General features: G+C 47.4%; 1 protein-coding gene across 1 annotated transcript in view; it reads left to right on the plus strand.

The window, feature by feature from the left end:
• Nucleotides 1–13145, plus strand: part of SCNN1B (sodium channel, non voltage gated 1 beta subunit) — an 86204-nt gene that overhangs the window by 21031 nt on the left and 52028 nt on the right. The window contains exon 2 of the mRNA XM_011958313.1: nucleotides 3721–3745. Coding sequence (XP_011813703.1) covers nucleotides 3721–3745 — 25 coding nt within the window. The remainder of the gene's footprint in view (nucleotides 1–3720; nucleotides 3746–13145) is intronic.

The raw sequence follows: 13145 nt of genomic DNA on the forward strand, positions 1-13145 counted from the left end.
AGCACTGAGTGGCCACGACATAGACTGTATGGCACACAAAGCCTAAGATACTGCTGCCTGGCCCTTTCCCAAAAAAGTTTGCTGACTTTTCCTCTAGCTTTGTGGCTCCCAAACTCCCTGCACGTATTATCTAATTATCTAGGAAACATTTTATTTTTTATTTTTTTTGAGACAGGGTCTCGCTCTGTCGCCCAGGCTGGAGTGCAATGGCGCAACCTTAACTCACTGCAACCTCCGCCTCCTGGGTTCAGACGATTCTCCTGCCTCAGCCTCTCGAGTAGCTGAGATTACAGGCACACACCACCACACCCAACTACATTTTGTATTTTTTTGTAGTGACAGGGGTCTCAAATTCCTGGGTTCAAGTGATCCTCCCACCTCAGCCTCCCAAAGTGCTCAGATTATAGGCGTGAGCCACCTTGCCTGGCCACGTCTCAAATGTTAACATGCACACGAGTCGCCAGGGGTCTTGTTAAAATGCGGATTCTGATTCAGTAGGTCAAGTGGGCTCCAGCTTTTGTGTCTCTAACAAGCTGATGATGCCAGTGCTGCTGGCTCTGGTGCCCTACTCGAAAGAGTAAGGTGGTGGGCCGGAGGTTCTCAAACTTGAGCATGGCCAGAGCCTCCTGGAAGGCTGTTAAAACCCAGATTGCTAGTTAAAACCCAGAGGCCTCAGGGGGAGACTGAGGATTTGCCTTTCTAACAAGCTCTGAGGTGATGCTGTTTCAGCCAGTCTGGGGACCAGACTTGGAGAACCCCTGCTCTCAGCTCTGCACTGACTCTCCCCTAGGGTGGGGGAGCCCCACAGTCCACAGAAGGTGGGATTTTTACTCTCTCTGAGGCCAGACTCCTTGACACCCAGTTCTCACCGAGGGAATTAGGTCTCACTTGGCTTCCTTGGTCAACTGTCTCTGACCAGACTCAAGCAGTTTCCTTAAGTTCAACCCACGACTTACAGACATGACTGGAATTGGGAGATAGCGGAAGTTCTCGTCTGTGTGTTGCAAACCTCTTTCCCATTCCAGGGGGTTCTGATCCATGCAGTTTACAGCCGAGGCCCCCTCTGAGGAGCTCTCACATTAGATACCACCATGGGCCTCTACACAAATGAACTTGAGCTCCAGGTATGAGGTCTTGGGTAGGCCCCGGCCTTCAGCTTCAGGCCTGGAGCCCCAGGGATGGGAGGGGAAGGCCACACCGCTCACCCCAGAGAGCTGTGGCTGCTGCAGCTTCAGGGACAAGGGCAGGGCCCTCTCTTGGGTCAGGCTGGGCCCAGAGCCATCACCTCAACTGCCTTGAACAAGAATGACCACCTAAGTCCCAGCCGGTTTCCCGGAGTCCTTGAACTTGAGAGTGCTGGTGGCCAGATCTGGATGAGTGAACTTAAGGAGATCAGAGAGTAGGAATTCCTGAATTCTCTTCCTGGACTTTATTTTATTTTATTTTTTTGAGACAGAGTCTCACTCTGTCGCCCAGACTGGAGTGCAGTGGTATAAGCTCAGCTCACTGCAACCTCCGCCTCCCAGGTTCAAGCGATTATTCTCCTGCCTCAGCCTCCTGTGTAGCTGGGACTACAGGCGTGTGCCACCATGCCCAGCTAATTTTTGAATTTTTCCTAGACACAGGGTTTTGCTGTGTTGGCCAGGCTGGTCTCGAACTCTTACCCTCAATGATCCACCTGCCTCAGCCTCCCAAAATGCTGTGATTACAGGCACAAGCCATGGTGCCCAGCCTTTTTCCTGGATTCTCAACAGCATCGTCTTGCCCCTCACTGGGGCTCCGTGTTCCTCTGAAGACCTTGCCTGTGGGTGGGGATGTGAGCAGGGCTGGTGTCTGCTGTCCATCCCAGACAGGGCCATCAAGTCCCATAGGACAAGACAGCACACAGAGCCTGGACCCTGGGAAAGGCAGGGGTATTAGGAGGCCTGGACCAGCCCTCAGGCAAACCCCTGCTCTCCGCTCTCCAGCGGGAGACCTTGGGCAGCTGTCCATGCTGCAGAGGCAATGATCCCCCGGAGCGTTGACTCAAGGATTAAATGAGATGATGGCTTAAAGTGCCGTGACAGTTCCTGGCACATTAGGTACTCCGCGGACGGTGGCTGCTATCATCAGCATAATAATAGATACTGGCCAGACGCAGTGCCTCACACTTGTAATTCCGGCGCTTTGGGAGGCCGAAGCAAGAGAATCGCTTGATATTAAATATGATGATTTAGTTATGTAAACTGCCCCAGCACAGACTCTCTCCCATTCCCTTGGAGCCTTCCAGATACAACAGTTTTTGTTTGTTTTATGCCTGAAAAGCACCTATTTGGCTGCAAAACTGTATTCATTCCCATATTAAATCCACATCTAAGTGCCTACAGTGTGCCAGCCATTGATCTGGGTCAGCACTATCCAACATACATACAACACAAGCCACAGATCGGAATGGCATAAGCAATTGAAAATTTTTTTTATTTCCTCTTCTGAGACAAGGTCTCACGCTATCACCTAGGCTACAGTGCAGTGACATGATCATGGGCCACTGCAGCCTCGACCTCCCGGGCTCCAGCAATCCTTCCACCTCAGCCTTCTGAATAGCTGGGACTGCAGGTACACGCCACCATGCTTGGTTAATTTTTTTTTTTTTTTAAATTTGTATGTTTTGTAGGGACAGGGTCTTGCTATGTTGCCCAGACTAATCTTGAATTCCTGGCCTCAAGTGATCCTCTTGCCTGGGCCTCCCAAAGTGCTGGGATTACAGGCATAAGCCACTGTGCCCAGCCCAGCAATGTAAAATTGTCATAGCCACATTTTAAAAAGTAAAAATAAACAGGTCAAATTTTATTAATATATTTCATTGAACCCATATATCCAAAATATTACTTCAACATATAATCAATATTAAAAATTATTTGTGAGTTTTTAAATATTCAATATGTCTTTTAAAATATTTAACTGTGGAAAATACATGTGTATAACAAAATTTACACTGTGATCATTTTTAAGTGTACAGTTCAGTGGTCTTAACTCCATCCACATTATTGGTCCTCAGAAAACATTCTGGGGGCTGGGCACGGTGGCTCATGCCTGTAATCTGTAATCCCGGCACTTTGGGAGGCTGAGGTGGGCAGATCACCTGAGGTCAGGGGTTCAAGACCAGCCTGGCCAACATGGTGAAATTCCCATCTCTACTAAAAATACAAAAAAAAAAAAATTAGCTGGGCTTGGTCCAGGCTCATGCCTGTAATCCCAGCTACTCAGGAGGCTGAGACAGGAGAACCGCTTAAATCTGGGAGGTAGAGGTTGCAGTGAGCTGAGATCATGGCAATGCACTCCAGCCTGGGTGACAAGAGTGAAACTCCATCTCAATTAAAAAAAAAAAAAAAAAAAAAACTGGGGCTACGGAGGAGGGAGGATGACCTCCATTCACAGAGGACTTCTTGGAGGAGGTGGCACTGGAGCTGGGCCTGGAAAAACGTAGAGGATATTTGAGTAGAGGTAAAGGTTTTGCACTCCAGGACTGAGTAACAGCATGAGTGAAAGTGTGGTGGTGGGAATTCCCAGGGTACCCATGGGCTCCAGTGTGTGGTTGCATGGGTACGGGATGCAATTGAGAAGCCTCTCATAGGCACTGACCTCTCTCTATAACAGGCACTGTGCTAGATGCTTCATATTTATGATTTAATCTTCACATCAACCCAATGAAGTCAGTACTATTTTCCCCTCATTTTACAGATGGGGAAACCAGGGCACAGACAGGGTGAGTAAATTCCACAAGGTCACACAGTAAGTGACCAAGCTGGGGTTCGAACCCAACTTCTTAACCACTACCCCATTGTAAAGCAAAGTGCAAGGAATTAAAGGAGACATCTAGGCTGGGACCAGGTTGCAAGGTGTCTTGGAAGCCAGCTAAGGGTTGAGGGGCCTTTATTCTATAGACACCAATAGCCCTTGAAAGTTTCTGACAGGAGCGTGACATAGAGAGCTAAGACTCAAGGAAGTGCAGGCCAAAGACTGAATCTTTCTTTTCCCGACCTGGGAAATTCCCCTTCCAGCACCAGTCCTTTCTAAGGCAGCCTTGCAATTAAATATCTAAACTCAGCAACCACCTACACACTTCATCCTTCTTTTTCCCTAATGAATTACGGTAGCCAACCTTCATTCAACAGCATGCCAAGAGCTTTATATGCATTTTAACCCTCACTGAAAACAAAACAAAAACCCAAGGAGGGAGGTACTATTGCTGGCCTCATTGGCAAATGAGACAACTGAGGCTCAGAGAGGTGATGCAATTTTGCCAAGATCACCCAGCCACCCAGCCAGTAAGAGATGGGAAGAAGATGCCACTCAAGTCTATCTAACTCAAAAACTCACTTTTTTTTTGGAGACAGGGTCTCGTTGTGTTGTCCAGGGTGGAGTGCAGTGATAAAATCATAGATCAATAGATCACTGCAGCCTGGAACTCCTGGGCTCCAGCAAACCCCTGGCCTCAGCCTCCCAAGTAGCTGGGACCACAGGCATGCACCACTTCACCCAGCTCATTTCTTTGTTGTTGTTGTTGTTGTTGTTTTTAGAGACAGTGGTAGCACTATATTGCCCAGGGTGATCTGGAACTCCTGGCTTCAAGCAATCCTCCCACATCGGCCTCTCAAAGTGCTGGAATTACAGGCCTGAGCCACTGGCCCCTGGTACATTTTTAATAACAATAGGATCATTCCTGTTTCCCAAAGTGAAACAGAGAAAGAGAAACTATAGCTTATCCTCCTACATGAGCCTCCAAACATTATCAGGTTGACCTTATTTTTCTTTTTTTTTTTTTTTTTTTTTGAGACGGAGTCTCGCTCTGTTGCCCAGGCTGGAGTGCAGTGGCCGGATCTCAGCTCACTGCAAGCTCCGCCTCCCGGGTTCACGCCATTCTCCTGCCTCAGCCTCCCGGGTAGCTGGGACCACAGGCGCCCGCCACCTCGCCTGGCTAGTTTTTTGTATTTTTTTAGTAGAGACGGGGTTTCACCGGGTTAGCCAGGATGGTCTCGATCTCCCGACCTTGTGATCCGCCCGTCTCGGCCTCCCAAAGTGCTGGGATTACAGGCTTGAGCCACCGCGCCCGGCCGACCTTATTTTTCTGACTCTATTCTGGGACACCACATTTTATTCCCAGTGGAATAACCGCCTCCCTTCTCCACCCCTACCCATCCCACCCCACCCCACACACACACCCCTGGCATCTTCCAAGCTTTGGCAGAAACTACCCTCTCCAAGTTGCCTCCAGCATTGGCAGGGAGGGAGCAGATGAAACTGACCACACTCTTCCCTGCTGGCTGTCAACACACACCACCCATCCTGGGCAAGTGGCCACTTCCATTACTGGGGAAGGGAAGGACCATGGGCTTAGGTGCTCACTGTTGGCACCCCCCCAGTCCTCTGTGTCCATTGGGACACAATGACATGGCTCCTGGCATGGGGCCTGGTGGGCGGGGTGTTTTCCCGTGTAATTTTAAGTGTACAGGATAAAGCCTGGTGCAGCTGAGTGCTCTGGCAATAAGGAAAGCAAACACAGCAATAAGACTCTGTCAACAAGGGTATGGGAGAAAGGAGCCATCCAGGAAATGCAAGCTCTGTTGCAGCCACCTCCTCTGAAATCCCTCTTTGGTTCACTCCGTCCCCAGCAGAACAGGTCCAGAAATTATGAAAAGAGTTTTCAGGCTACTAGAGACCTAAGGCAGATTTTTCTAGTTGATTGAACACTGTCCATTTTGGTGACTTTTATGAATTTTTCTTTTTCTTTTTTTGAGACTGGAGTCTCACTTTGTCACCCTGGCTGGAGTACAGGGGCGCAATCTCAGTTCATTGCAACCTCCACCTCCCAGGTTCAAGCAATTCTCCTGCCTCAGTCTCCCGAGTTGCTGGGATTACCTTCCTGCACCACCATGCCCGGCTAATTTTTGCATTTTTAGTAGAGACGGGATTTCACCATCTTGACCAGGCTGGTCTCAAACTCCTGACCTCAAGTGATCCGCTCACCTCAGCCTCCCAAAGTGCTGGGATTACAGGTATGAGCCACCGTGCCCAGCCTCGTTTTTGAATTTTTTTTTGAACTATAAAAATAACACAATTTTGGAAAACAGGTATAAATATCAAAATGCAAGTCAAAGTGTGCATCTGATCTTAACTTCTTACACAAACCCCTGTTCTGCCAAATAGTAGAAACTTAATTCCAATCCATCCAGCATCTCCCCAGATCCTTATACCAGGGTTGTACCTAAATTCAAGGAAGGAGACTGGACATGGAAGCTCACACCTGTAATCTCAACACTTTAAGAGGTCGAGGCCGAAGGATTTCTTTAGACCATGAGTTTGATACCAGCCTGGGAAACATAGTGAGACCCTGTCATTCATAAATAAATAATAAATAAATAAATAAATAAATAACACACACCTGTAGTCTATAAATAAATAAATAAATAAATAAATAAATAAATGCCACACACCTGTAGTCTCAGCTACTTAGCTACTCAGGAGACTGAAGTGGGAAGATTTCTTGAGCCAGGGGATTTGAGGCCGCAGTGAGCTATCATTGCACCACTGCACTCCAGCCAGGGCAACAGAGCAAGACCTTGTCTCTTAAATAAACAAAACAAAAAAATTCCTGGAAGCTTAGCCCTTTTTTTTTTAAGTCTGTATTTCCTGCTTCCCTACAATAATCTTTGCCTAACTATTGATTTTTTCATATACTTAGAATCTTGGTCTTTTCACACAGCATTCTATTATAAGCTTTTTTCCATTTTGCTATTAACAATTATCTGCTCATTTATTATTTTTATGGTGCAAGCAATATATGTTCATTGTAGGAAAGTTCCAAAGCACAGATAAACTAAAAATAATTTTTAAAAAATAACTCAAGATCCTGCTACAAAAAAAAAAAAAAAAAAATCCTGCTACCCAGAGATAATCATTACAAACCTCTGGTTAATGCCATCTGTATTATTTTTCCTATGCACATAGATGCATATAAACCCACATTTTTTTTTGTTTTTTGTTTTGTTTGTTTGTTTTGAGACAGATTCTCACTCTGTCACTCATGCTGGAGTGCCGTGGCGTGATCTTAGCTCACTGCAACCTCCGCCTCCCAGGTTCAGGCAATTTTCCTGCCTCAGCCTCCCGAGTAGCTGGGATTATAGGTGTGCACCACCACGCCTAGCTAATTTTTTTGTATTTTTAGTAGAGACAAGGTTTCATCATGTTGGCCAGCCTGGTTTCAAACTCCTGGCCTCAAGTGATCCACCCGCCTTGGCCTCCCAAAGTGCTAGGATTACAGGTGTGAGCCACCACACCCAGTCATTATTTTTTATTTTTACAAATTTATGGGGAACAAATGCAGTTTCACTATATGGATATACTGCCTAGTGGTGACGTCTGGGTTTTCAGTGTAACCGTCACCCCAATAGTGTACAGCATACCCATTAGGTAATTCCTCCTTCCTAACCCCTCTCCTACTCTCCCAAGTCTCCAGTGATTATTATGTTCTTTTATTGCTATTGCCCAGGCTGGAGTACAGTGGTGCAGTCATAGCTTACTGCAGCCTCAAACTCCCAGACTCAAGCAATCTTCCTGCCTCAGCCTTCCAAGAAGCTGGGACTACAGGCATGCATCACTATGCTCAGCTAATGTTTTTATTTTTTGTACAGATGGGATCTCGCTATATTGCCCTGGATGGTCTCAAACTCCTGGCCTCAAGCGATCCTGCCACCTTGACCTCTCAAAGTGCTGGGATTACAGACAGGAGCCACCATGCCTGGCCTAACATAGTCTTTTTAAAAAAACAAAAATAATTGGCTGGGAAAGGTGGCTCATGCCTGTAATCCCAGCACTTTGGGAGGCCAAGGCAGGCGGATCACCTGAGGTCAGGAGTTCAAGACCAGCCTGGCCAACATGGTGAAACCTCCATCTCTACTAAGAATACAAAAATTAGCTGGGCATGGTGGTACACACCTATAATCCTAGCTACTCAGGAGGCTGAAGCAGAGAGAATCACTTGAACCCAAGAGGCAGAGGTTGCAGTGAGCCAAGATTGCGCCATTGCACTCCAGCCTGGGAGGCAGAGCGAGACTCCCTTTCAAAAATGATAATAAGAATAATAATAATAACTAACCGTTTTTCCTAATGGCTCCCCAATACCTCATTGTGTGCCTGTATCGTAGTTTGTGGAACGCTTCTGCTCTTGTATGTTTAAGGTTCCTTGCCATGTGTGTCTGTATCCATACAGAGAAGCCAGGCAGAGAGGATTTAGCCATCGCAAAATGTGGTCACCTCTCAAATCAAAATGTGGTGCTTGGCCAGCCGGTGAACAAGAAAATGACAAATCAGGAGCCCCTCTGGCCTCATGACAAGATGAGTCCTCCAAAGGCCAGATACATACTTGTTTTTCTTTGAAAAGAACATTCACAAAGAAAAGAAAAAACAGGAAGGTTTTCCTCGCAGCTATGACCACATCTTCTTAGAGTTTGGAGTCTTCCGGATCAGTTAGCAAGACATGTGTCAGGCTGCTGGGATGGAGGCCTATATCGTCTTAGAGCCAGCAGTGGAGAAACCCACAGAACAAGTCTTGTAAGGAAGCCGCCAGGCATGGCAGCTGGGGCCGAGGGGTCAGTAGGGCCAGTTGTCTTTGAGTCACAAATGGGAAGGTGTTTTATCTAATCTGGTGAGTTTGCAAGACAAGAAAGGATCTTTGCTGAATCTGTCACTCCATGCAGAGTGGCACGTGCAGATGGCTTTTAGATAGTGCACAAACAATTGCTTTTCATCTCATTAGTAATTATTTATGTTGAGGGGTATTAGAAAACATATATAATTAGTAGCATCCAACCTGTGATTTTGTGGACATTCTTGCTTAGGACAAAACTAAAGTAGGTATTTAAGTAAAAAATAAGAGTGAGTCAACTTAAAGAAAAATATTAAGTAAATGATAGTGTAATTGGTTCCCTAGGACAGCCCAGATCATGATAGGCACAAAGTCCATCCTTGTACATCTCAAAGTCAGCCCTTGTGCATTAAGTACTTAGTCTCTGAGAATAGAAAGACAACCAGCAATCTTTCGCTCCGATCCTTGGTCTGCCTTTGCTCCAAGAGGCCTCTGTTTTCAGAGACAGCTTCTCAGAGCTTCTTAACAAGCATAAGCTGGACTCAAGAACCCAGGAGGTACTGGAAACAGGCAGTCAGCACAGATGCAACATTGAGTTTCTAAAATCCGGAAGTGGGTCAGGTCAGTTTCAAACATGGAAGTCCTGTCCTTCAGCAATTTGATTAAATGCCTCTGAATCGCGGTCAGGGTTTCGCCACCCATGCTATACCCTAAGCGTTTATTTTTGAAGTGAGTTTTTGTTTGTTTTTTGAGATAGGGTCTCACTCTGTCACCCAGGCTGGAGGGCAGTCGCATGATCATGGCTCACTGCAGCCTTGAACTCCTGGACTCAAGTGAGCCTCCCACCTCAGCCTCCTGAGTAGTTGAGACTACAGGCATGCACCACCATACCCAGTTCATTTTTTAAGATTTTTTTTGTAGAGAGACGGTCACACTGTCTTGCCCAGGCTGGTCTTGAACTCCTGGGCTCAAGTGATCTTCCGACCTTGGCCTCCCAAAGTGCTGGGATCACAGGCATGAGCCACCATGCCTAGCTTATTTATTATTATCATTATTATTATCATCAGTGACAGGGTCTCGCTCTGTCGCCCGGGCTGGAGTGCAGTGGTGCAATCATGGCTTACTGCAACCTCACTGGTTTGGGCTCAAGGAATCCTCTCACCTCAGCCTCCTGAGTAGCTGGGACTACAGGTGTGTGCCACCAAACCTGGCTAATTTTTGTATTTTTTGTTTCACCAACATGGTTTCACCGTGTTGCCCAGGCTGGTCTCAAACTCCTGGGCCCGAGCAATCCTCCCACCTCGGCCTCCCAAACTGCTGGGATTACAGTTCGGAACCACTGTATCCAGCCTGTTTATTTTAAATGCTACAGTTTTCCTTCTGTATTTAGAAGATAGTAATTTTTCTACTTGCATAATGAAGCGAACCACAGCTAATAAGAGCTGATGCACTCATAATGCTATGAACTACACATTGTTTTAAGCACCCTGGGAGGTAGGTGTCATACAGTCCTCTCTATGCAAATGAGGAGACAGAGACACAGAGACACCATGTAGCTTGTTTAAGGTTGCATGGCACTGCTGAGCACACCCAAAGCCTGGCTCCAGCAACCAAGCCCTGACCAACTCCCCAGTAAGGGGAATCATGGTAAAGCCTTTCCTTCAAACTGTATCTTTATGGCATCTTTTTTCCATACGGGGCGTCATGCACACTTACATTCTAACCAAGCGATAGGAGACTTTCTTCTTTCGCAAATATACCAGCCTGGGCAACATGGTGAGACTCTGTCTCTACAAAATATTTTAAAAATTAGTTGGGCATGGTGGCATGTGCCTGTGGGCTCAGCTACATGGGAGACTGAGGCAGAAGAATCACTTGAGCCCAGGGAGTTGGAGGCTGCAGTAACTTGCGATTGCACCACTGCACTCCAGCCTGTGTGACACAGTGAGACCCCGTCTCAAAAAAAAAAAAAGAGCGCGAAATAGAGAAAAGAAAATATAGCCCAGCTCAGCCAAACATTGTTGACTGTGGCTCCAGGCAGAAGCCCATGTTTTGCAGCAACCCATGTGTCGCCTTTGAGGGCCTTAGGAAAAGTTACTTCTTTGTGTGGCTGTAGTCCCCGGGGACCCCGACTTGGCAGGTGGCCACGGGCTGGACTTCAGCTCTTATCTGGCATCCTCCAACCTGGATGGGCCCAACCTGAACAATCTCCTTGGTCCCTTGATGGTTAGGAAGAAAAGCAGGCACAAGCAGCTGTTCTGAGGCTATAGCGGTTCTGCTCAGAGCATTGGTCCATGCGTGGTGTCGGGGTTGCCAAACGCAGGCTGAGAGAGATGAGAGCCTTGGAAGGAACAGGAGAAGAGGCCAGACAGGATTCTGAGGGGCATTTTCCCCAGTGCTTCACTTTCAGATCCTGCAGCCTGCTCTCTATGCAGTGCCTGAGGGGCAGGGATGTGTGCTGTACTGAGCTCTGAAGAATGGGATCTCTTGTCTTTTTGTTTTTTGGGCTGTTTTTAGAGACAGAGTCCTGTTGTGGTGCCCAGGCTGGAGTGCAGTGGCACGATCATAGTTCACTGCAGCCTCCAACTCCTGGGCTCAAGTGGTCCTCCCTCCTTAGCCTCCTGAACAGTTGGGACTACAGTCATGCACCACCACACCTGGCTAATTTGTAAATTTTTTCTAGAGATGGGGTCTTGCTATGTTGCCCAGTTTTTAATTCCTGGACTCAAGTGATCCTCCTGCTGCAGCCTCCAAAAGTGCTGGGATTACAGGCATGAGCCACCATGCCCAGCCGAGATCTGTTAAGGGCAGTCGAGGCTTCCCTGGAGCTAGCTGCAGGAGATGGAGAGAACCTGGGTTATGGCTCACATCTGGAGACCAGACAAGGTTTTCTAAGGACCCTGGCACATGCTCCCTGAAAGGTGTGGCCAGCGTTCTTTATCGCCAGCCAGCAGCTTTCGTCTGAGCTCTTATCTGATACTTGCCATGATTCATCTTCCATTTCAGAACCAGCCAGATGGGCACAGCAGGGCTGCGTTGAGCCCACAGGAGGGCAGGGCTGGGTTGGAGAGGGTGGCAGATGTCTGCCCCACACAACTTACTCACCCTCCCCACTGGCTCCTGTCAGAATCACTCCCTTCTTTCTCAGCCCTCCTGGGTGGTGTTTAGCACCAGCAATTTGGGCCTAAAGTACTCCCTTCTTTCCCAACAGCCCAGATGACAAAGTTCAAGGTTTCTCTTCGGGAGAAATGGTTTCTCTTTGCTTGGGGATGAAGAAAAGGTGCTGGCACCTGAGTCATCTGCAGGATGTCCTGAGGTTTAAAAAAAAAAAAAAAAGGTACAGGGAGGAGTGCACATAGGGTGGGGTCCTCCTGCCCCTCAGCTTGTTGCAACCAGCCTTTTACAGGAAACCCACACCACTATCTTAGTCCATCCAGGCTGCTGTAACAAAATATCATAAACTGAGTGGGTGATAAACAACAGATGTTCATTTTTCATGGTTCTGGAGGCTGGGAAGTCCAAAATCAAGGCACTGGCAGATTCAGTGTCTGGTGAGGGCCAACTTGCTGGGTCGTAGATGGCACCTTCTTGCTGTGTCTTCACACGATGGAAGGGGCCAGAGAGCTTTTCCTGATCACTTTTTTTTTTTTTTTGAGACAGAGTCTCACTTTGTCATCCAGGCTGGAGTGTAGTGGTCCAATCTCTACTCATTGCAACCTCCGCCTCCTGGGTTCAAGTGATTCTCCTGCGTCAGCCTCCCAAATAGCTGCCATTACAGGTACCCACCACCATGCCCAGCTAATTTTTGTATTTTTTAGTAGATTTGCCATGTTGGCCAGGCTGGTCTCGAACTCTTGACTTCAGGTCATCCACCTGCCTTGGCCTCCCAAAGTGCTGGGATTACAGGCATGAGCCACCACGCCCGGCCTCCTGGTCACTTTTATAAATGCACTAATCCCACTCATGATTCATGACTCAACATCTCCTAAACCAGCCTCGTTTCAACATATGAATTCGTTTTAAAATATGAATTTGGTGGGGGAACACATTCGTTCAGACCACAGCACCATCATAGCTCAGAATTAGCACAGGAGGAGGGGCGTCTATTCCAGGTCTGAGTTCTGCCTCAACAGGGGCCTCTTTGTAGGATCAACACTGGCCATGTAAAGGGGTGGGATGAATTTACACCACCATGAAATGTGAGCTAAGGACAGGGCATCATAAGGAAACCCACAAGGCCAAAGTCAGCAACACAGAGATGTTTTGTGTGGGGGTGGGTTTTTGTTTGTTTGTGATAAGGTGTGCTGAGCTCTGAGGAATGGGATCTCTTGTCTTTTTGTTTTTTGGGTTGTTTTTAGAGACAGGGTCCTGCTCTATTGCCCAGGCTAGATTGCAGTGGTGCAATCACAGCTCACTGCAGCCTCAATCTCTTGGGCTCAGATGATCCTCCCAGTTCAGCCTCCTGAGCAGCTGGGACCACAGGCACAAGCCACCGTGCCCAGCTCTTTTTTTTTTTTTTTTT

The sequence above is a fragment of the Colobus angolensis genome, unplaced genomic scaffold, assembly GCF_000951035.1.
Source record: "Colobus angolensis palliatus isolate OR3802 unplaced genomic scaffold, Cang.pa_1.0 Scaffold468, whole genome shotgun sequence".
NCBI classification, from domain to species: Eukaryota; Metazoa; Chordata; class Mammalia; order Primates; family Cercopithecidae; genus Colobus; species Colobus angolensis.